General features: G+C 36.4%; 1 protein-coding gene across 6 annotated transcripts in view; it reads left to right on the top strand.

The window, feature by feature from the left end:
- The window catches only part of DENND1A (DENN domain containing 1A), a gene marked incomplete at both ends in the record, with an annotated part of 216,449 nt that overhangs the window by 17,394 nt on the left and 176,965 nt on the right, over nt 1-22,090 (top strand). For all 6 annotated transcript variants that reach the window (XM_082009030.1, XM_082009029.1, XM_082009028.1 and 3 more), the window contains one exon: nt 21,035-21,078. In XM_082009030.1, the coding sequence (XP_081865156.1) occupies nt 21,035-21,078 (44 nt within the window). The remainder of the gene's footprint in view (nt 1-21,034; nt 21,079-22,090) is intronic.

Below are 22,090 nucleotides of genomic sequence, written 5' to 3'. Positions count from 1 at the left end.
GAAGAGATGGTAGAACAGAACTGGGATGTGGTAAAGAGCAGGATCAAATTGTAATAAAATATGGCAGAGTACCTGCTCCCCCCAACCCCAAACCAAAACACAAACCTCAAAACATGCCTTTGCATTATGTATGGAGATTTTCTTCTAAAGTTGCTCTTCTCTTGCACCTAAAGTAGTATCTGGTTTTAGCTGATACTTGCTCAGTTTAATTTGAAGAAGAGTCTGTCAAACATTTTAAAAAGATTGAGTAGAGTAAATAATTCTCTATTAAAGCTATAACCTATGTCCACAAATGCGTTAAAATTAACACTTACAATTACCACAGACTAATATATTGATCTCATCCAATACCATTTTTTCTAGAGGTGATATTTGCATATGAAAGAATGTTATAGATATGTTTATTTTGATTCATTGTGATTAATGTCCTTCTACACTAAAGATAATGTTATGTCTGTCCTGTATGTTTGTTGCTTTTACTTAACAGCTTAAATGCCTGACTTGTGTTTGTGATAATCTAGTATCTTTTTGTACACAGTAGTGTTAAAAATTATTTTGATTATGGTTTGAGAAAATCTTGTAAATTATTAGCTAAAAATACATACCGCTTCAGTGTATGGTAGATTCCATCAGTACTATGTAATTAAATAGCTCTTAAAGATATTTTCTGCTGGAAAGAATTAGAATGTTAAGACAGAAGTATATAGCTTTGTGTGTACCTTGGCAATATTCATAAACAAAAATAGATGTAGAGAGTAAATAGAATTATTTAACTTGTTCAATATTTTATTCTTCAGTGAACTGTAGAGGTAAAAAGTAGCAGAATCTCACAATTTGCCATCTCTCTTGCATAGCGATTGCAAAAAGTATGCTTTGCTGCACTTACAAATACCAAAAGTGGTATCCAGTAATACAGGAAGTACAGCTCTTTTCATTTTGATGTATTTCTTGATTGCTTTGCTTTACCCTGGATATGGGATTAGGTCCTTCACTAAATCATCTCGAACAATTCTGTATCTAGACTAAATCCTTAGAATACAGTGGGTATCAATCACATGGACAATTAAAATCGAGTATTGACATGTTTTTAAAATAGTCATATGTCTCAATTTTGTTTATCTCAAAGTTTTAAAAACCTAATGACCTCATTGCAGCTTGACTATAATTACCATGTTTAAACTTCTATGCATTTTTTAGTTTAAACAGCCTTTGTGTGTTTTTTTTTTAAACCAAAAGAAAATTAATGAGAAGAGACAAAGAGACATCAAAGAGGTTTTCCCTCTGATTGCAGTGTTAGAAGTTTTGCCTGAAAATAGGTTACATTTCTTCTGTTTTCAGCTGAATCCTCATTAACTTTACATTTTAATGATGTCCAGAGCAAATTATACGATTATGGTATATGCCTTAAAGGGAAGCTTAAAGGACACCTTTTTAATGTTTGTTTCTTTATTGGTGGCAGTATTTGCACCAGTATTATAAACAGTGTTAGAATACTGAAAGTAATCCCAAAACATACCAGAAATATCTTCCTTTTTTTGCCATAAATGTAGTATAAGTATCTTTATTTAATATTTAACACAAGTGGAGCATGTTAGGGGGATATCTTCATCTTTGTAGAAGAAAAATGTAAATCATATCCTTTGAAAGAGTTTACAAATTACTTCTGCATTTTATAATCAGTTTAATTTATAATGATAAAATAAAATGGAGGCAGATGATGTAGCAAAGCCTCTGAATTGTTTTATTTTCTTGCACCTTCAATCAAGAAGAGGACTGAAATGTTAATAAAGTGCTAGTTTGTGTTTTTACAATGACATAAAACATTATTGGGGGAACTCAGTGGAATTTCAATTTATTTCATTTAGGGCAACACTATTAGCAGCAGTTCTGTGTTCTAATGTACCTCTTCTACTAGAAATTAAGATTGCATAATTAACTTTTTAGATGAAGAATTGTGTTATATCAAATGTGGCAACAAGAACTGGTATTTGGTACACCTTTTAAGGTTAACTCAAATTGGCAGTAGCTTGAACGGAATTTGAACAGTTGAGAAGCCAGGTAGTTCAAGATAATCTTACAAAACAAAAATGTATCTCAAAAAAGAAAATTAAATAAAAATTGCACTCGCTCACCAAAGTAGTATAGCAATTCTGTATTAACATTTTTTCTGCTCCCCTTCTTCCCCCTTACACCTGTGTCCCACGGAAGGATATGACATTTCTGACTAGCTCAATGAAAAGTTAGACCAAAAGGTCTTTTGAAAAGTGAGGTCTTCTCTTCCTGTGTCCTGACACTTGGTGTCTGAGTTTGAATAGAACCTTTGATTTTCTTGTGCTGCAACTCTAATCAATAAACTAGATTTTCTGGGAGGTGGGATTATGGCAAGAGGATGAGAAGAAGAAGGGAGGTCCCAAAGTTCAGGTAGGAGATAGGACTCAAAATCCAATTGACACAGTAAAATGTTACAATTTAAGATTTTAAAAGTTAATACTTCATGACTACATTGCCATAATAGAATTGAATTTCTAATGAATCTGATTATTCCTATAGCTATGGCTCTGTTTGGCATGTGATTTTACAAAGCCAATGCCCTGCATCTATACATTCAGTATTTCAGATTGTTGCCATTGGTATTTCTAAAAAATTTCTTTGCAATCTTTAGTACTTGTCTTTAATAAATTCAGCCTCCTCATATGTTCCAGACTCTTAATTCCCGAATGACTGGCTGTCTGCTGTAGTGTTATCCAGAGTTTGATATTGCTGTTCATCTGCAGGTCTGTGTTCTGTAGTTGAGTGTAACTGCACTTGCATATGGTCATCTGCTATAAGATGTTCTTGAGAGCTCAAATTTGAAATCATGACTATCAAAATAATCCTTTTTGTCCTGAGAATTCTGCCTTATGGGTGCTCCAATTTTATGATCTACTCTTCCCCTGAAATTTGTATAGTGTTTTAGTGTCTTGGAATATGTACACATAGCTCTTACGTAAATGAAATTTTCCCTTTTATTTTGAACTCAAATAAACAAATTTTCGCTAAATAGTGCCTGGTTGACTTCTTCGTCCTTGATTTAGACTACTGTGTCTTGATGGAAGCATTTGATATGTCTATCATTAATAGATAATTGAATAATACAAGAGTCAGTAGACAAAAAGAAAATTGAACTTAACCTTTCTGTATCAGTATGATACTTACGTATTCTTTTTTATAGTAATAAATTTTCTGTAGAAACTGTTCAGAAATCTAAATTGTCATTGTCTAGGAGTTATGGCAAACACATCCAGCTTGGTGTGTCATAGGTGATCTCTTGTTAGAAAATGGGTTTAAGTCTTTCAAATGTTTGGCACTCTGAAAGCTTGGAAACAGCTTTTGAAAGTGGTAGTTTAAGTTCCTAGTTTAGCTTAAATCTTTTAGCTCTGATGCCTTCTAATGTAACTTTAGTTTGAAGATTGCATCACTTAAAAAAAAAAAAAAAATTTGAGTGCAATTTCATGCCTCTTTCTCACCTTTATTTTGTAATTATCAGAGAATTTACAGTAACTTATTCTTAGTTGAGATGCATAATAAAAGTACTGATTAATAAGCTGTAGCTGACAAAGATGTGTAGGCTATTCTTATTTCCTTGGCATGCAGGATTTTGTGTAGAATCGTATTAGCACTAAAACCCTGAAATGTTCTTCCTGGTAACTTACTCTGCAAGTATTTGCAGCATGGCTATTTCCAGCCAGTTATGTGTTAATGATAGTGCAAGGTTGAACGTTCCAGTCATTCATACGCCTGTCCTCCCTTTCTCCTATGTGTTTCTTTCCTCAGTGTTTTTGCCTTATTTCTTTTGCTTTGTTGTGGTCAATTCAGTCAGTATAATAGCAAAGATGTTGCCTTTTTTTTTTTTTCAATAAAGAGTTATGTTAGAGATATAATATAACAGAGATAAGAGCTATTTATGTCCTAAGCTATTGATTTTTAATTAATGTTGCCTGGGCTCATACATGTTGGCAGAATTGCTAACAGCTTGTGGCATTTTTTAATTCACATCTTCTTTTTTGGTATTTTGACAGTGTCATTCATATCTCATGAAATACCTCGTCAGGTTAAATGTGTTAAAACACCGAGGGGAAAAAAAAAAAGAAAAAAGAGAGAATGGAACATAGGGCTGCCTAGAAACCTTGATCCATTGCCAAAGTATTTAAACAATTTAGTGTTTTGGTTTTCTAGCTCCAAGCTGCTTCTCAAATCCCTTGCTAATTAATCCAGTTAATTCTTTGTAGACTAACTGTATGCAGGGCTTTTTCTTGTGCTTCTATTGCTGAGAACCCTGTTTTGTTTGAAGCAAACCTAAGCTCTGTTATAAAGGTTCTAGTAATAAAGTGAGTACTTGCAGATGTAAATACAGTGTTTTGAGCCTTTTTTAAAAGGAGTTGTGTTTGTGTGTGTAATTGTCTAATCTAATCTTTCATGTTTAAAAATGAAACAGATATGCTTGTATAAAAAGATGGGGAGAACTTTGTCATTAGTTTGATCATTTAAGAAAAGCAGTAGAGTCTCTATGGAACAATTATGGCATGAAGTATTAGTGTTGTGGTACTACAATTAGTGATACATGTTTATTTTTCAACAAGTGAATTACTGTAAATACTGTTTGCTTCCATACTCCAAAATGGATGATTGGATATAGGACAAATAAAAGAGTTTAACTGGAAGAAGAGTTTTTAGAAATGACCTGGTGATACTTCGTACTCTCATCAAGATAATTCAAAGGTGGTATGAATTCAGAACTGGAAAAAGCAGCTAGGGAGCAGAGAGCTTAGAAGCCCAATTAGACACGGTATGAGATAACGAGAAAAGAGCATACATTCCTCAAGGTGTGCTTGTCTGTGATAAAAGCAGCTTCAGCTGTTAAAAACTAGAAGTAAGCTCAAGATTTGTTGAAAACTGCTTCCCCTCATCATACTGCTTATCAGTTCTAAGCATATGATTTTGTGCAGTAATGCAAATGTAGCTCTAGCTATCAGACATGTTTCTACCAAGCACTATGGGAAAAATGTCACTCAGAATGTTTTACTCCATCCACTTTCTCAGTTATTTTGAGAAGTTGCTTCTGAGGACTTACTGTCGATAGGACAAAGCTTTCCCTCCTATTCTGTGTAATGCTAGATGTTCTTGCAAATCAGTGAGGATGTGTAGATATTGGAGACTACATGCATGCTGCCAGCTGGTCATAAGTTACGCTCCTCGTGTCCTTAGTTATTCCCAATAGATTTGCATGTCAGCACAACAGGAATCAATGACCATCTGCCCTTCAGCACCTTGTGGATCAACCTGTGGAGAACAATTGTGCAAGTGGGTTAAAGTTGCATTTTTAGATTACCTTTGGAGTTGGTAATGAAGGACAAAACTGTTTTCAGCAAATGCTGCTGGACAGATTGAAAAGAATTGGCAGAGCTCTTGGGAAAAAGTCTGAAAAGTGTAGTTGGGAGTTCGTTGTGTAATAAAGCTAGGAAAGGAAAAGAGAAAGGAAATCAATGAAATTTGTTAGTTTTACATACACCTGATTTCCAGGGCTGGTGATTAAACAAATAAAACCTGATTATGACATGTTCTTGCTCAAAATTAGACTAGTCCACTAGCTCAGGAATATCTTCATAGCTGGATATGTACTATCATACATCTTGGAAGTATCAAATATCTTAAAATGTTCCCAGGGCATTTCTATTTTGCAGTTACAAATCTTTTGGTACCCTTGCCTTTTCTACAATAACAAAAATGTTATAAAACTTTTAGTGAGAGGATAGAATTCCTGTATAGTTGCACAGAGTATCAGCAAGCTCCTCTTTATACAAAACAAATTATTCTTCAGGCTGATAGTACTGCTTTAAATGTACTAAACTCACTTTCTCAGAGGCCTTCTTTTTATTATAGCATCACACATGGCATAAAGTGAGCTTTATTAATAGTAGCTGAAAGCATTGCAGATATGAAATAGGTCAATACTGCAGATGTAAATATACCCACAGTTCTCTTGCAGTGCTTGATGCTGTCCAGTTAAAGAACTTTACTCCAAAAGAGAGAAGTCTTTCTGAGCAGCTGAACACTCAATGATTTTCTTTCATCTCACAGTCATTAGCTAGATGAGGTGTATTTTTCCATGTTAGGTCTTCTTTCCCCCCACCCTCACTAAGTTTTGAATACTGTTCAAGAAGTTGAACTTCTGTCATCAACACATCTGACTCCACAGAAACTTTTTGCAGGAGAGTATTCTGAATGCTTTTCCTGTTTTTACAAACTTTTCTCTCATTTAATGCTTCAGTTTGTAGGCTTTCGTGAGACCTCAGTGATGCTGCAGCCTATGTTGAGGCTCACTGACCAATCTCTGATTTATTTTTTTTTAACTTGCTTCCAGCTACACTGGCCCTTAGGAATTTTCATTACCGTTTTGATAGAATGGTCAGTACTGATATGACTGATAAGTTGAGATGAGCATGTTCATGCTGAAAGAAAAAAGTGAAATTGGGTACTGAAGGGTTCAGGCTAAGTTCTGAAGTGTATCTTCTGGAGAAGAGGAGGCTGAGGGGAGACTTTATCGCTCTCTTACAGCTACCTGAAAGGGGGTTGTGGTGAAGTGGGTGTTGATCTCTTCTCCCAAGTAACAAGCGACAGGATGAGAGGAAATGGCTTCAAGTTGCACCAGAGGAGGTTTAGACTGGATATTAGGAAGAATTTCTTTACTGAGAGAGTGGTCAAGCATTGAAACAGGCTGCCCAGGGAGGTGGTGGAGTAACCATCGCTGGAAGTGTTCAAAAAACATGTAGACATGGCAATTTGGGACATGGTTTAGTGGGCATGGTGGTGTTGGGTTGATGGTTGGACTTGATGATCTTAGAGGTCTTTTCCAGCCTTAATGATTCTGTGATTCTGTATCAACAAAATAATTATTGCTATATTTCATATATGATCTTGTATGCCTTAAAACGTAGGAGTGAGTTGGTGACTGCTGGTCACACCAACTATTGGTCAGCTACGATAATTTAATACCATAGATTTCTGTGCTTGTAAATGCTTTAAGCATGAAGCTCTAAGGATGTGTACATTGTTGCAGAAACCACAACTCTATAGTAATGTCTCACCAAAAATGGCAGCTAGGTTTGGGTGTTCTTTATTGATAATGAAACATATATGAATCAGATTCATTGTGTGATAGATAGGATATCTTTTACTATACACTCCAAAAAGTATTTAAGTTAACATCTCCACTAAAGACAACAAAAGAATTAAGAATGGAATTTTCAGTTTCCTGTGTCACAATTTCATCTTTGATAGAGTCTTTTTGTTTCCTGTTTCAATGCCATTTGAATAACTAAAGCATCCTGTAATAAACAGAGATGCAATAATAGAAATTTTCAAGCCATCAAACCCCAAAATCATTCTGAAGAGCTTGTTTCCTGTAAAATCTTGTATTGCTATGCAGGTAGATTCCCATAAGAGGTATTTGTGCAGATCAATAATGCAGAGCAGCGTCATTGGGAGCTGGTGGTACTCTACTAAAGTAACACATGATAACTTTGAAACTGAAAACAGTTTGAGACTATCAGTATTGAGAGTATGAAAGTAAGGTCAGAGTTTTAAAGATTATAAAGTTACATAGCTTGAGGCTTAGAAATCAGTATTCGCGTTGCATATTTAACAAAGAAGGTATTCTCTGTGTAGTTTAAGCAATTATATAATCACTGAAGAGTTGGGTTGTTTCTGTTTTTTTTTTTTCTTTTTTAGTACACTTCAAGAACTTATGGTTGGCTAGAACACTTTTGTTCCAAGTGCTTTTTGAGTCAGTTCAGATTAAACCTGGAATGTGACGGTCCATATAACAATGAGTATATTTCTGCAGTACTTGTATGTATTTGCCTAATAGTATGTCTGTCTGAATTTATTATGGTTGGTGAGTTTTGGAAAGAGATAAAAAAAGTTAGAAGACTGTAAAGTGTTCTGTAATACATGGAAAATATAGATTATTAGCAAATTAAAATGGCCATAATATCGTTAAAACTAAAACCAAAAATGGTGAAAATAAAGCAGTTTGGAAAATGTTTATAAAACTCAAAGTATTTTCTAGTAGTGAAAAGCCTGGCAGTATGTAGGAAAATACTATTTGTTTTCATTAGCAATTCCTTTAGGTTTTGTAATGTAGTTGATTGAATGCCATGGCCACATTGTGGTTTTACATGAGTTCCTTGTAATATAATATTTCTAAAAAGCAATATAACATTAAAATGTTATTCCTGGCTTTCTTCAAAACAACAAACGTAGTTAAAAATTAGCTGGTTGACACAGGAAAGTAGAAAATGTGACATTACGTAAAAATTTTTCTTAATTGAATAAGGATTTTTTTTGAATAGAGGTGCTTATTAATATGCCAGTGTTAGGTATGAATTGTTTGCTATAAACTCTCATTTTATCAAATGTAAATCTTTTATTTTTGCTGTAAAAAGCCAGTTTAAATACATTGTTTTGGGCTACATATGCTTGAACCTTCAGCAGAAGTAGTGATCTTAGGAAAGCAGATAGACATTCATAAGCAATTTGAAATACATGTCTTGTAAATATTAAAGAGAGTGGCTGTTTCTTAAAAAAGTGTCAAAACTCTATTTGCTTTGGTCTTATCTTGCATAACTTGGGAATTTGCATTCTGGAAATATAAGTTAAATTGGCAGATTTACACAATCACCACTTGTGTCTGGTATTGCTAAACTCTAGATGATGCACTAGCTCTGGATTACTTTTGTGCTGCATGCTAGCTACGTATGATGAAGGTATGTTTATTTTTCTTCTTTTATTGCTTCTGAGACTTAAGAAAAATCTTATCTTGTACATCTTACCCTGTGTGGTATTGGCACTTCCAGGTTGTCACATTTAAATCATAGTATGAAATATTGGTTAACTATTTCTTTCATATTTTCAGGACAAGGAGGGCTTGCCAGCTGCTGTTGAAGTAAAGGGGCTGTCACCAGGCAACTCTCCTGTCTTGGAATATAAATACAAAGAGGCAGGAGAGAAACAAATTCAGTATTCATGGCCTGAGCACTTGAAACATATCTCTACTAAATTAATAGAGTGGTGAAAAGGTTATGAGAAAAAAATATACTGATAAAACACAAATAAATTTTAAAAATTATTAAAACAAAAAAAAGCCTACTTAAAGTAGGTGTTCCTATTCAACTTCTACATTTAAACTCTTCTGTATCATTATTACAGGCAGTCTGTAAAATGTTTCAAAACACTTCGTATTTAATAAGCCAGTCTTTGTGGATTTCTTGAACATTGAAGTAGGATGTTACCTAATTGTATTTTTTGCAAGTTTTAGCTGATGTATAATTTGCTGACTGAAATTACAGGGGGGAAAAAAAGAACTAAAAACCATAATCCATTCAAAATTTGCTCCTTGCAGGCCTCCTGGAGTTTGGCTTAGATTTCCAGTAATACTAAATTTCTGGGTTGATTGAAGAACAGATGGTTATGAAGAGAAATATCCCCTTAAGTGCATAGTAAAGCAAACTCAAAAGATTCATCAACCATGCTTTAATGTGGACTTGAGGTATCACCAGTGTAATTAAGCATTGCATATAAAACATCTGAAGACGTCAAATGAAGGTGGGAGAAACATGTAACAAACAAGACTTGAATGTATTCTTTTGTCTTCTGTTTTTGATCTGTGTTATTTTGGCTTTAACTCTATCCTATGCATCCCCTTTTTATAGGTCCAGTTTTAGTTATATCAGTATCCTTAGTTTAAAAATTAATCTGGACTAAAAGTTTTTTTTGCTGTTCTTTGTAAAGAAATAATTCTGAGTTTTGTGATCACTGAAGGCATCTTATGCTTTCTAATGTCTCCTTATTCTTACAGTTTAGAATGTTAGTAGAAGAGAAATTAATCTGTACTGTTATACAACTCTTTTTTTTAAACTGTTTTCTTGGTATGAATGAAACAAAAGGAGTTAAGGACTTAGTATAGACGTGATTCTCCAACCCTATTTCATACATTGAACACTCTGTGCTTGCAACACAACTGTTTCACAATTCTGTTAAAAGAATTGGTAAATTTTTGGATTAAGTCTGGCACCATTCCATATAAGAATCCAAGAGAGTAAATAATGACAGTTGAAGATCATAGTCATAGAATCATAGAATGGTTTGGGTGGGAAGGGACCTTTTAAAGGTCACCTAGTCCAACCCCCCTGCGGTGAGCAAGGACATCTTCAACTAGATCAGGTTGCTCAGAGCCCCATCCTACCTGACCTGGGATGTTTCCAGGGATGGGGCATCTACCACCTCCTGGGCAACCTGGGCCAGGGTTTCACCACACTCATTGTGAAAAATTTCTTCCTTCTATCCAGTTTGTCTACCCTTTTTTAGTTTAAAACCATTACCCCTTTTCCTGTTGCTACAAGCCCTGCTAAAAAGTCTGTCCCCATCTTTCCTATAGGCCCCATTTAAGTACTGGAAGGCTCCTATAAGGTCTCCCTGGAGCCTTCTCTTCTTCAGGCTGAAGAACCCAAACTCTCAGCCTGTCCTCACAGGAGAGGTGTTCTATCCCTCTGATCATTTTTGTAGCCTTCTCTGGACCCTCTCCAGCAGGTCTATGTCTTTCCTGTGCTGAGGGCTCCAGAGCTGGATGCAGCACTGCAGGTGGGGTCTCACCAGAGCGGAGTAGAGGGGCAGAATTGCCTCCTTGACCTGCTGGCCACGCTGCTTTGGCTGCAGCCCAGGAGACTGTTGGTCTGGGCTGTGAGTGCCCATTGCCACCTCATGTCCAGCTTTTCATCCACCAGTACTCTCCAAGTCCTTCTTGGCAGGGCTGCTCTTGATCCCTTCATCCCCCAGCCTGTACTGATACTGGGGGTTGCCCTGACCCAGGTGTAGGACCCTGCCCTTGGCCTTGTTGAACCTCATGAGGTTCACATGGGCCCATTCCTTGGCATCCCATCACTCAGGTGTGTCAGTGGCACCACTCAGCTTGGTGTCATCTGCAAACTTGCTGAGGGTGCACGCGATCCCACTGTCTATGTCATTGATGACGATATTAAAGAGTACTGGTCCCAATACGGACCCCTGAGGGACACCACTTGTCACCAATCTCCATCTGGACATTGAGCTGTTGACCACTACCCTCTGGGTGCGACCATCCAACCAATTCCTCATCCATCGAACAGTCTACCGATCAAATCCATCTCTCTCCAACTTAGAGAGAAGAATGTTATGGGGGACCGTGTCGAAGGCCTTACAGAAGTCCAGATAGATGACATCTGTAGCTCTTCCCTTCTCCACTGACGTGTTCACTCCATTATAGAAGGCCACTAGGTTGGTCAGTCAGGACTTGCCCTTGGTGAAGCCATGCTGGCTGTCTCTAACCACCTCCCTGTCCTCCATGACAGAACATGTTACCTTATAAAAGTGTCTAATGTAGTCTGATGTGTAACTTTACCAGTATCCTTTATCATTTATCAGATCGTGACTGACACATGCATTTTCAATTCATTCCATCCAGTGCTTCTTTAACTGCTCCTATTACAGCTTAATGCTGTGGATGGGAAGAGCTATCTTGTTCCTTGGAAGAGATGACTGACTGTATAATACAGAAGAGATTTGAAATAAAATATAAACTGAATAGACTTCAGTTTTTGTGGTTATGTTTGCATTAACATTTGGATCAGAGCTAACTTCAGTGTTGGTGGGTTTTTTTAAATTCTTCAGCATCTGTTTATTTCATGATACTTTAGATCTTCAAATAGTATCGAAACAAAAGATTCTTTCAGGGTTGTAACTGTGCCAGAGGAAACTGGAAATACCATTCTTAACTCTACTACATTTCTGTAGTGGAATGTCCGTGTGATGCTAAATGCTTTTTAAGTGGAAAGCTGGACGGTTCAACAACTTGACATGACACCAAATAACTGATTAAGACTTGCTAAGAGGAAGACAATATAGCCTCTTCTTTCTGTGAAAAACAATGAGTGTTTTTCCTGTCATCTTATCCAAGAAGCGAGTGTTGTTTCTATTTTACACTTAATTGTACTTCATTTTTTTAACAGGATTGTAAAATGAACTTAACCAAGACCCCTTTAGATGGAAGGTTGGTTTGGATGCTAGAAGCAGTGAAAGTCTCATATTTAAGGTTTGCTCTGAATGGGTCATAGTTGCTGATGGACTAATGCATGCACTGGAAAACCGATGTGAGGAGGTCAGTTGGGAACACAGCCACCTCTGGTGTACTAAAACATAAGGGCAACTTTGACAACTTTTGCCAATTCTTGGATTGTTAGGGCTATTACCTCTCTGTATCGTGCAGAATCATTTGAGTTTTAAAGATTATTCTGGAGAACTGTGTATAGCCTTAAGTAGAAATCCGTGAGGAAGTTGTAGCTTAACCTGCTTTATTTTAGAAGGGTTTTTTAAAAAATATGTGAGGTATTGCTGAACACTGCCTAGGAAAGTTTTGTTCCTTGCTGCCCCTCTGGCTCTTCATGTGAAACAATTATGGAAATCATACTGATTTGCTTAATCTGTCTGGTTTTCTTCCTTCACGTTTCCTATGATGTATATTTTATATTGCCTTTGCTCTCAGTCTTTCCTGCTTTTGGATGATTTTACTGAACTCTGAACAGTATTTCATGTGTGAATGGCAAACCTTGTATTCTGTGTCTAGAGTAACTATTGTGAAAAGCATTTTCGTGTTACTGGTGAGGTTTTTGGCACTTGCAGGGCAGACTTCCAAATGTTCTGTTAAGAGAGGGAGGCAAACTTGCAAGTCTTTTTTTATGGCGTTAATGTCAACGGAGTCATTTGAACAGCAGCTGATGCATATAGTACTTGGTGATTCACTCAACTGGTGATTGTACATCATTCACAAAAACTTCAGTACTGAGAATGATAGGTCAGTGTCCACTTATTTATGCCTAGCTTGTCACAAAGATGCGGACTGTATCCTAGCAATGGAGTATTAGTTTGAAATGTGATCTGCTAGGTGAATAGTTTCATTGCACATTACACCTATGTAGGTAGTATTTTTTAATATTGAACCTGCTGTGTATGCTTACTATGCATATTGATATTTTGGGGTAACTTCAATGGCATGCATTGTGGTGCTGGCAGGTTTTTTTTGTGTCCTTTTTTTTTTAATATAGTTTGCAAGACAGTCTTACAGAATTTTGTTTTACATCTTGGGTTGTTTTCTCACTTGTACACTTTTAGAATAAGGAGTACTTTAAGAGTTTAATATTTTCTTCTTAAAGCTTCACATCCAGAAAAACATAATTTTTATTCCATACATATTTTCTGCCAGAACTTGTTCTGAGGTTTCTTGTCTGTCTTCTTGTGTGTGTAGGTTTGTTTTTCTCCCACATTTTCTCTACCACCTCTGACCCCCCTGCCTTTTTTCCTCCTCCCCTTCTTCCCCCACTCCGAGATGTTATCTGCATGCTAAGTCTGCAGCAGTTTAGGGGGAAAGCAGAAGTGTTCGGCTGTACTGAATACAGGACACCAAGGAGTTTGCAGAGGTTTGGAAAGAAGTTTATGTTACTTTTTAGTTGTGCTCTGAATGAAATTCCATTTCATTTTAGAGGGATTGCAGCTATAAAGACCTTAAAGAAGTGAATGACTTTAATCATTTAGTTAGGGAGGAAAAACAAAGTAATTTTCACTGTATTTTTCAGTTTGGGACTAGTGTATCTGAATGATTTGTAGCCAGTATGGATTAAATTGGCTGACTTTTATCAGAAGAATCAGGTTAGTATGTATTTGTTTTGTGTGATTAACTGTGGGAGGTATTTTCTGATAGTTTTTTGGAAGAAATTCCCTGGTTTTATAATTTCCATTCACTTCAAATACAGACCAGTTTGAGTTGCACTATTTTTAGAAGTAATTAAGCACGCCTCTCTTAAAAGCAAAACTCTTCACTTCATGATGTAAGAAATGTTGAGAGTAAAAGAGCAGCATAGTTACACTAATATGCCATTGTAGCATGTTCCCATCCTGTCATCTGGAAAATTAAATCAGGTTACAGCATGGATTAACATCTAGACTTGTGAGGAGGGGAAGGTAGTGTCTTAAATGCCATGAAATTGAACAATGGGATTATACAGTTCACAGCTAATTTCAATATTCTTCTGTATTTGGCTTTTTGTTGGACAAGATTCCGTAGGAGGAGGCAGTAATAGGTTTTAGAACTTGGAAACCTTCACATACTTACTAAAATACTAACGATAATAGCTTGAATATGGTTGAGTAATCAATACAATGCTCTGCATAAAGTGCATAGATGTGAGGTAGAACCTCTACTACTAGAGGGGAAAACTAAATATGTTAACAATGAAAACTGCAGTAACCTAGTGTGGAATCAATGGTTTGTGCTATCCATTTGCTGATACTCTATAGATGCATGGCAAAGAATCAAAACGCTGCTGTGACAGTGCAGAAAAGTTTTAGTCTTCTATCACTGAGGAATAGCATTGTCCTTTCGTACCCCTCTTCAAAATAAAAACTATGTTCAGTTACAAAAATTTCACATACTGTTCATATGAGAATTGCTTCAGTACTTTCCCTCAAAAGCACCTCTTAAAGTAGTTGCAAAGGAAACTGCTTAAAAAATAACCATGTGATCTATTTTGTATATGTTTTTCCTAACTGGTCCTCCCTAGAACAGGGTGTCCGTTGGAGTAATAAAGGCTAGTGGATCTCCAGGTCTTTGGGCAACCTAGATGTTATGGGCAGCAGCTGCTTTGTGTGGAGCTATATCCTCTGGGAAGAGGGCTTACAATGATGTGCATCAGGTTGGTAAGTGAACCCCTTCTGACTTCAGTGAATCTTGGAAATTCACTGAATCTTAGGAAATTCATATGACATGCAAAAGCTTTTTAAACCTGAGTGTAAACATGAGGAATAAAATTGCATTGACTTTTTTCTTAGTACACAGGGTTTTAATTTAAATTTGTGATGTATATGTATTTTATTGCACTTGCACCTGTACAAGAATAGTAGATTGCAGATCATGTGTTATATTTTAGCTTTATTTTGGAATGGCATTGTTTGTAAACTTTCTGCTTTATGCTTGTAACTTAAAATTTCCAGTGCTATATTTCAGCATGCTATTAATACTAATATACGGTCATTTTCCAGCAAAGTTTGTCAGCACTTGCTTTAGGCAGAAACTGAGCGGATCTTGTCATCTTTTGTGAGCTGAAACTACAAAATCAAGTGTAATGAAAGATGAACACAAGATATTAAGTTACTATCAACATACAAGTTCAGCTTGTAGCACAACTTGAGTTCATGTTTTGGGGTTTGAGAAGGAGCTCCATAATTCATGTGACTTTTTTTTTTTTTCTTTCTGTTGTTAACTTTCATTTTTTCTGTTCGTTGTTTTGCGATGTCTCCTTTTGCTGACCTCAGCTGAGCTTTTAATACTTTATAACTTTATAGATGACTGGTGCGCTGGAAATCTTCAAGCTCTGTTTGTCGCTGTACCTATGTAAGAGGTTGGTTAGAATTCAGTCTATCTCTTCCCTTGTTCTTTTGTCAGCAAATAGATTCCACTCTCCTGAACTTGAAAAAAGTATTTTACCTGTGTTTACTTTGCCTATGGAGTATTAAAGTAGGAAAATACTTGAGTGTCATTTCATTAGAAAGCCTGTGAAATACCTAGAGTAAGAGCGTTCACTGTGTTTTGAGTTGCAAAGGGTTTTCTTGCTGTCTGGAGATACAATGGAGCTACATCTAATTCTATTTGCATGCAGTGTGCAAAACAAACCACTGTTAGTAAAACTGAAGCATTCAAGTTCCTTTGGTTTTATAGGCAGAGTTGACAGTCAGTTATGTTCATGTCTTTACCCAGTATTTCACGTGAATGCTGACGCATATTTTACTGATACTGGTGGTGCTGATTGAAGCGGAGTCCTGAACGCTTGTTTGAGCTACTCTCCTGTATTCCTCTGTTTGTATGACAGTTTTCCCCTGTTGAGAATAATTTGTATATTGTGTCCATTGTGATTATTGGGCGCTTCGTGCTTATGCTTTCAATGGACTGGCTGGCCATACTGAGTAGGGTAGTGTTTGTTTTGTAGGTGTTTATATCTCATAAAGTCAGGTGTCTCAATGGCCACTATCTAAATGTATGTATTTATATAAATCCTCTGGGTTTAGTGAGGGTGCTCCAGCTTTGTGTAACTTCATGTAATGACCACGTAGAATTTAAATACAATTTTATTGTGTGCATATATGTAGGTAAGCGTAGTTGAAAACATCTTTCAAATGAACATTAGATCAACAATGAAGAATGGATAAAGTGATGAAAGCTGTAATAAGATGTGATGTAACTTCTTTTTCCATTGTGTAGTGTTTTCCAAATAAAGATACTGAAAGTTTAGGAAATATTTCCAGCCCATTTAAAAGCTGAAGTGATGGAGTACTTGTAAAAACATGAGGACATGCAAGTGTGTGGCTGCCAGGCATAATTTAAAGGTGGTTCTAACTGTAGGGTTACAGGTTATATGGACTAGCCATTCTGATGCTGTTATGAGATGTGTCATCAAAAGCAGACTATATACAATCTATATATCCGACTGCCTTAACGGGCATGTGACACCCAGTGCAATTCCACAAGGTGCTCATCCAGCTAAGTACATATTGCTGTTATTTCCACTGAAATTGGTGGATGAGAAATTAAGTTAATTTCATGCATTGTGAATGAAATTAAATTTCTCCTAATGTATACAGTTGATTGACATAGGAAGTTTTTGTTTAAAGACAACTTAGCTTATGAATCTATCGTGGCACCGGGAGATCCATTTTTTGGATGAAAATATAATTATAGACTGCATGCTTTGAGGACACGTTCATCTTGAACCTGTAGAAACTGACTCAGGTAGGGACTCTAATCATAGTGGCATCTTTTTCTAAATTATGGTAATGTTTAATCTGGAGAGTGTAATAGTACTATCTACATGAGGATTCAATTCACCAAAGCTCAGATTCAGACGTTGCTAGTTGCTTAGTCTTGAACACAACCATAGCTGCTTCAGTTGCTTGAAGTCTGCACAGCAAGCATCCAACAAATTTCCCCTGGTCTTCTTACTGAGCCTTGCAGTGTGTGTATTTTACTGTCTAATTTTAAAGAGGTAGAAATCATTTATCCTTTAGGATATAGATCAGTAGACAAGTAGAAGTGGAATGGTACTAGTTAAGAGAGATAGAAAAGACTATGTAATAGCAAAGTAAAAATTACATTGCAGCCAATAAGCTACTATATGGAAATGTTTAGAAACTCCCCATTTTGCACTACAGAATTGCTCATAAGGCCCATTTCAATAAGATCTATTACTTGTGGTTTTGTGGGGGTTTGGGTCTTTTTTTCTTTTTTCTTTCAATTTTCTCCTATTACCAAGCTCACTGAAGACACAAAAAAAGAAATAGATACTCTAAATATTTACTCTATATTATGACTAACTAGGCTGGATGACCTATAGGAAGGGTTCTTAAAAATGTGGCATACCTGCCTCTTGTTTTATGCAAACCACAGCAGCAAAAGATCATCCATCCTCGCTGCCTTTTCTCAAGGGAAGGTGGAGGCCAGCCTTCCGCCTTTAGATGTAGCCTGACCCAGCAGTGCTGGAGATGGCTGTCAGTAGCCCCGCTCCTGTGCAAGGAGAGGAAGCTATAGGGATGGACAGCAAAGATCTAAATGTTGCTCTTCTTGCAGCAAGGATGTATCGCAATTCTTTCCATGGCAAGAGCACGTGACAAAATTTTTGTTTTGCAAGCAACAGTTTTAAGCTAATTATAAAGTTGATCTGATTTTTGGTGCATTGTAAAGATCTTAATAACCCATGGTCTAATTTTTAACTAGTGTGTGTTTCCCCGAAAGACAAATATTCAGAAACACATAATTTCTGAAATAATTAAGGAACATAATTTTGTAGTAGATCAGTTAAACATTTAAGTGAATTTGAAAATTGAAATAACCTCCATTACTGGCTATTGATATTAAAGAAATGTTGAAGATATACATTCTGATGTAGTGATGGTGGGAGGGAAGTTATTGTTTGTTATTTTGTATTGGTAATCGCCATAACTGCATTTTAATTATCTACCGTGTTCTACGTCATAGACAATGGCTGTAAATGAGTCAATATTGAAAATTTTGTCAAATCCTGTTCAGTGTATAGCCTAGTCAACTGATGTACAAAATGTAGTGGTCCTTGTAAGGACCGTGAGGACAACAGAAATCTTTTGGTTTGTTGCTAAGCTGATTTATTTTGACTTTCCTGTGTTAGGGACATGTATGGAACAGGAAGTTTTTTTTCTGTTTATTTTATGCTGTGTTTTCTGTGGCCACTGCACTGTCTTATTTCTTGATGGCACATAAATTTTTGAGCGGCAGGAGGAAAAAAAATCCCAATTTTCTGTTAGAATGGACATATTTAAGTAAAAACTTGAAATGAAAGTTGATGTATATAGACAAAGCTAAAATTAAAACCAAAAGAGCCTAACAAAAAATCCTTGGTTGTGATTTTTAAGTTATTATTTAAGTGGTGTGTTGTTTGCTTTTAATGAAGAAGGTTTGTAAGGTGGCCTCTGAGGCAATAAATGCACCAGCATGTATTTATTTGCCTGTGATAACTTTCAGCTACCAGTGCATACGAGTGAATCTTAGTATCTTGCAAAGTGGTGCACAATGCACCTCTGTCTTCTTCACCTAGCAAGAACGGTGATCTTGCTAGGAGCTTTCGGGGTTTACATAAATGCTGACAAATAGGTTCCCATAGGCCTTCCTCCATGCCAGTGAGCTCCTGGAACACAGAAAGGCTTTCAAGATGCTAAGAAAACAGGAAAAATATGTGCTTACACACACACACAATTACTTTGTGTGACTAATCTGTTTTTTTGCATTTTTAAGGAATGGAGAATCTGGATTGCGATCTATGGAGGAATGTGTTTAGAGCAAATACACTATGTCCTACTGTATGGACACATACAATATAGCAAACACACTATGTATTGGGACGCTTTATGCCCCAATTTAATTCCTCATTTCCTTAAAAAACAGTAAATGATAAAATGCTGTGTGTGTCAGTATGTGTATATATATTTCTATTAAGTTTGAGAGCAATAGGTCAATGTGGGGGGAATGTCAGTATCATGTTCCAGACACCGTTACAGATTTCTTAAGCAGTATCATGTACTTGAATTTACAAATTCATTTCTTTCATTGATTTGTCTTTTCTGTGAAATCTGGAAAGTTGAGGCTCAAATAATTAATTCTAAAAATATTTAAGAATATGCATCCTAATAGATGTTGCATAGTTTCATCTTAGCACTGACACTGTGCTTGCTTTGGTGAAATATGAAACTGTGTTGTCCTGTTAATTGTTACTTGTGTGTAAAGGGCTGTTCATGTGAGTTCAGCTGCTCCCATTTGTTGGCATGTTTGGAATACATGTAGTTGGTTTACTACACTTACCTGCATACAGATCTAAGAATTTTCAAACTAAGTCTTTAAAATGCAATTCCCTGCTTTCTATTTCTATTTTGTTGTGCGTAGGTAGAAGGCTTTGCTCATATGCATATGTAAAATTTGATATATTGTGTATGTAATTGTGTGTAATGATGAAATGTTAAAACTAAGCATCTGATGGTCTGGAAAAAGTTAGGCTAGAAAATTTATTAACATACAGTCTTGTTGTACTCCTAATGTAAAAAGAATACACCTTAATAAAAAGTTTGCATCTGCTAGCAATCGCCAATCAACTAATCTATTGCTAAAAGTAAACTTTGCCAATGAGAAATCTGGGGTGGGACTATTCTGAAATAACCGTGTTTAGTGTACGTGTCAGAAAAATGCCTCTTCCCCTCAAGCCTCAGCTACAATGCAGTGTAGCAATAACTGAGGAGCAGAGGTGGTGTATGCAACTTCACTCCCTACATAATGATCAGGATTTGTGTAAACAGTGTATAGCAAGTCAAGTACCTGGTAACAGTGTACCAGTGAGCCAGGCCTCGTACAACCAAACCCATCTCATTGCACGAAGGGAAGAACCTGTGTAGGATGCCAGTTGATTTTTCTGTGCCTTACACTTTATTCTGAGCTCTTTTGAGTTTGTTGTATGGTTTGTTTTTTGGCTTTTGTAATTAAAAAAATTCTTTCTAGAATGGAATCTGGTCTTCTCAGCTGTGTTCCGTTGAAAAATGGATGGCTTTGAAGAGTTCTGTTTCAAATAGGTCGTCATACAAATAATTTCAGTCATGATATTTTGTTGTTTTATGAACATCTCTAATTAAATTTAGGGAATACTACCATATTATTTATCCTGACAAGCCAAAGGAATAAGGGCGTTGCATCAGTCTTGAATGCTTTCTAATCTGAAGCATTAAGGGTTCCAGGGCTACATTAATTACCCCTTTCAAATTCTGGATAAATATTTTTTGTTTTCTAGTGAGTGTACCTTAACATTAATATAAAGTAATTTTGAGAAATTTGTAATCTGGTATCACTGAAAACATCTACGGAAGTTAATCGATGCAGTGTCTGTAGCTGGCAAAACTAGTTATCTGATTACAAACAAAATCTAAGTGCATTTGTTAACTATTTTCTGGTGACAAGCCTACTGGGCAAATTGCAGCCAGAAAGATACTGCGCAAGGTAACAGCCTAAAGTTCAGTGTAGCACCAGGACATCTCTTACAAAATAATTTATATAGAAATATATATTTACATATGTGTGTGTGTGTATACGCATGTGTATGTGCACACAGATATTTATGGTTTCATGTGTTTTATGTGTGCATGTTTTATATACAATTTTTGTCTTTCTGGAGGAGGGTAAAGGGAGAGCCTTGAAAAGTCCTTCCCTGCTCTTATCAACATAGCAGCCCCAGCTGCCCTTCTTGGATCCCCTGCCAGGGTTGCTATCATCTTCTGATCAAATATTAATGTGTGATTCTCTGCTTGCTCACTAATCCAAAGCCAATTAATATTATCTGTCAATTATTTACAGATCCTGAGGTGCGGAGGCAATTCCCAGAGGACTACAGTGACCAGGTTTGGAATGCGTAATTAATTTTTTACATGACAAAATTTATTTCAGGGTTGTTCAACATATTATTGCTGCTCTTTTTACTGAAAGAGATAAATGCATTCTTAGAAAGAAAAAGAAACTGTAATTAGGAGCAGAAGAATAAAATTTTTTCACATTTAAAGCAGAAAACGGAAGAATTTGGGATCTCATAAGGTTGTTTTACAATCTAGTTTTTACAAGTGAACATGAGAGTGGGAAGGAAGGAAAATTGATTAATAAATTTCACTTTTTGCCTTCAGGTGCCACAGCCTGCAGTTCATTTGGCAGTCCTCACTTCATTGTCTGAAAGGTTTATAGCTATATTTAACTGGGCACCTGGCACTACAGTACATTTTTAAAATTTTTGCTGGATCGTGCAGTCTCTAGTCTGCTTCAGAAAGATGGTATAAAAATATGATTGTGCAGGTAGAACACACAGGTAATTATCATTTAGTCTGTGCACAGATGGAATCTGGGTTTTTTTGCAGAATCTCTAGCTGACTTTGAAATTACCAGCTTCAAGTTACCTTGTATTTTACTGTGTCTCATTAGCAGTGGATCGGGGCAGGGGTCAGAGGTTAGGGAGAGGGGATTATTACTGTGGTGTCTATAAGTACTACTGGAGTTAATGCGCTGCTATTGTTTGTCGGCATTTAGGGTAACTGCTGCATCTGGGTTGTGAGTGCAAGCTGATTTCTTGCACCTTTATTTCTGGGAAGCGCTGAAGTTATGGCATTGTATAACTATTTAATATAACAATAAATTTTGCCTCAGTGAGTCTCTGGTATTGAGTTAGGGTCAGCAGAGCTATTTTACTTCAGATCCTTTCCCTCTCATTACATTTTCATGCAATGTCAAATTTTGTGGCATTTGGACTAATGCATTTAACAAATTATTAGACATGATAGCTCATCAGGGCCAGAACAAATGTTTTGATATTTGGCTGTAATCAGTCTATGCAGTGCCCTTGTCCAGGGCTTCTGGGTGCTTTTGAGG

The sequence above is a fragment of the Phaethon aethereus genome (genome assembly GCF_964289735.1).
Source record: "Phaethon aethereus genome assembly, chromosome: 20".
NCBI classification, from domain to species: Eukaryota; Metazoa; Chordata; class Aves; order Phaethontiformes; family Phaethontidae; genus Phaethon; species Phaethon aethereus.
Note: the sequence above shows the minus strand (reverse complement) of the source record. Positions and strands in the feature narration are given on the sequence as shown.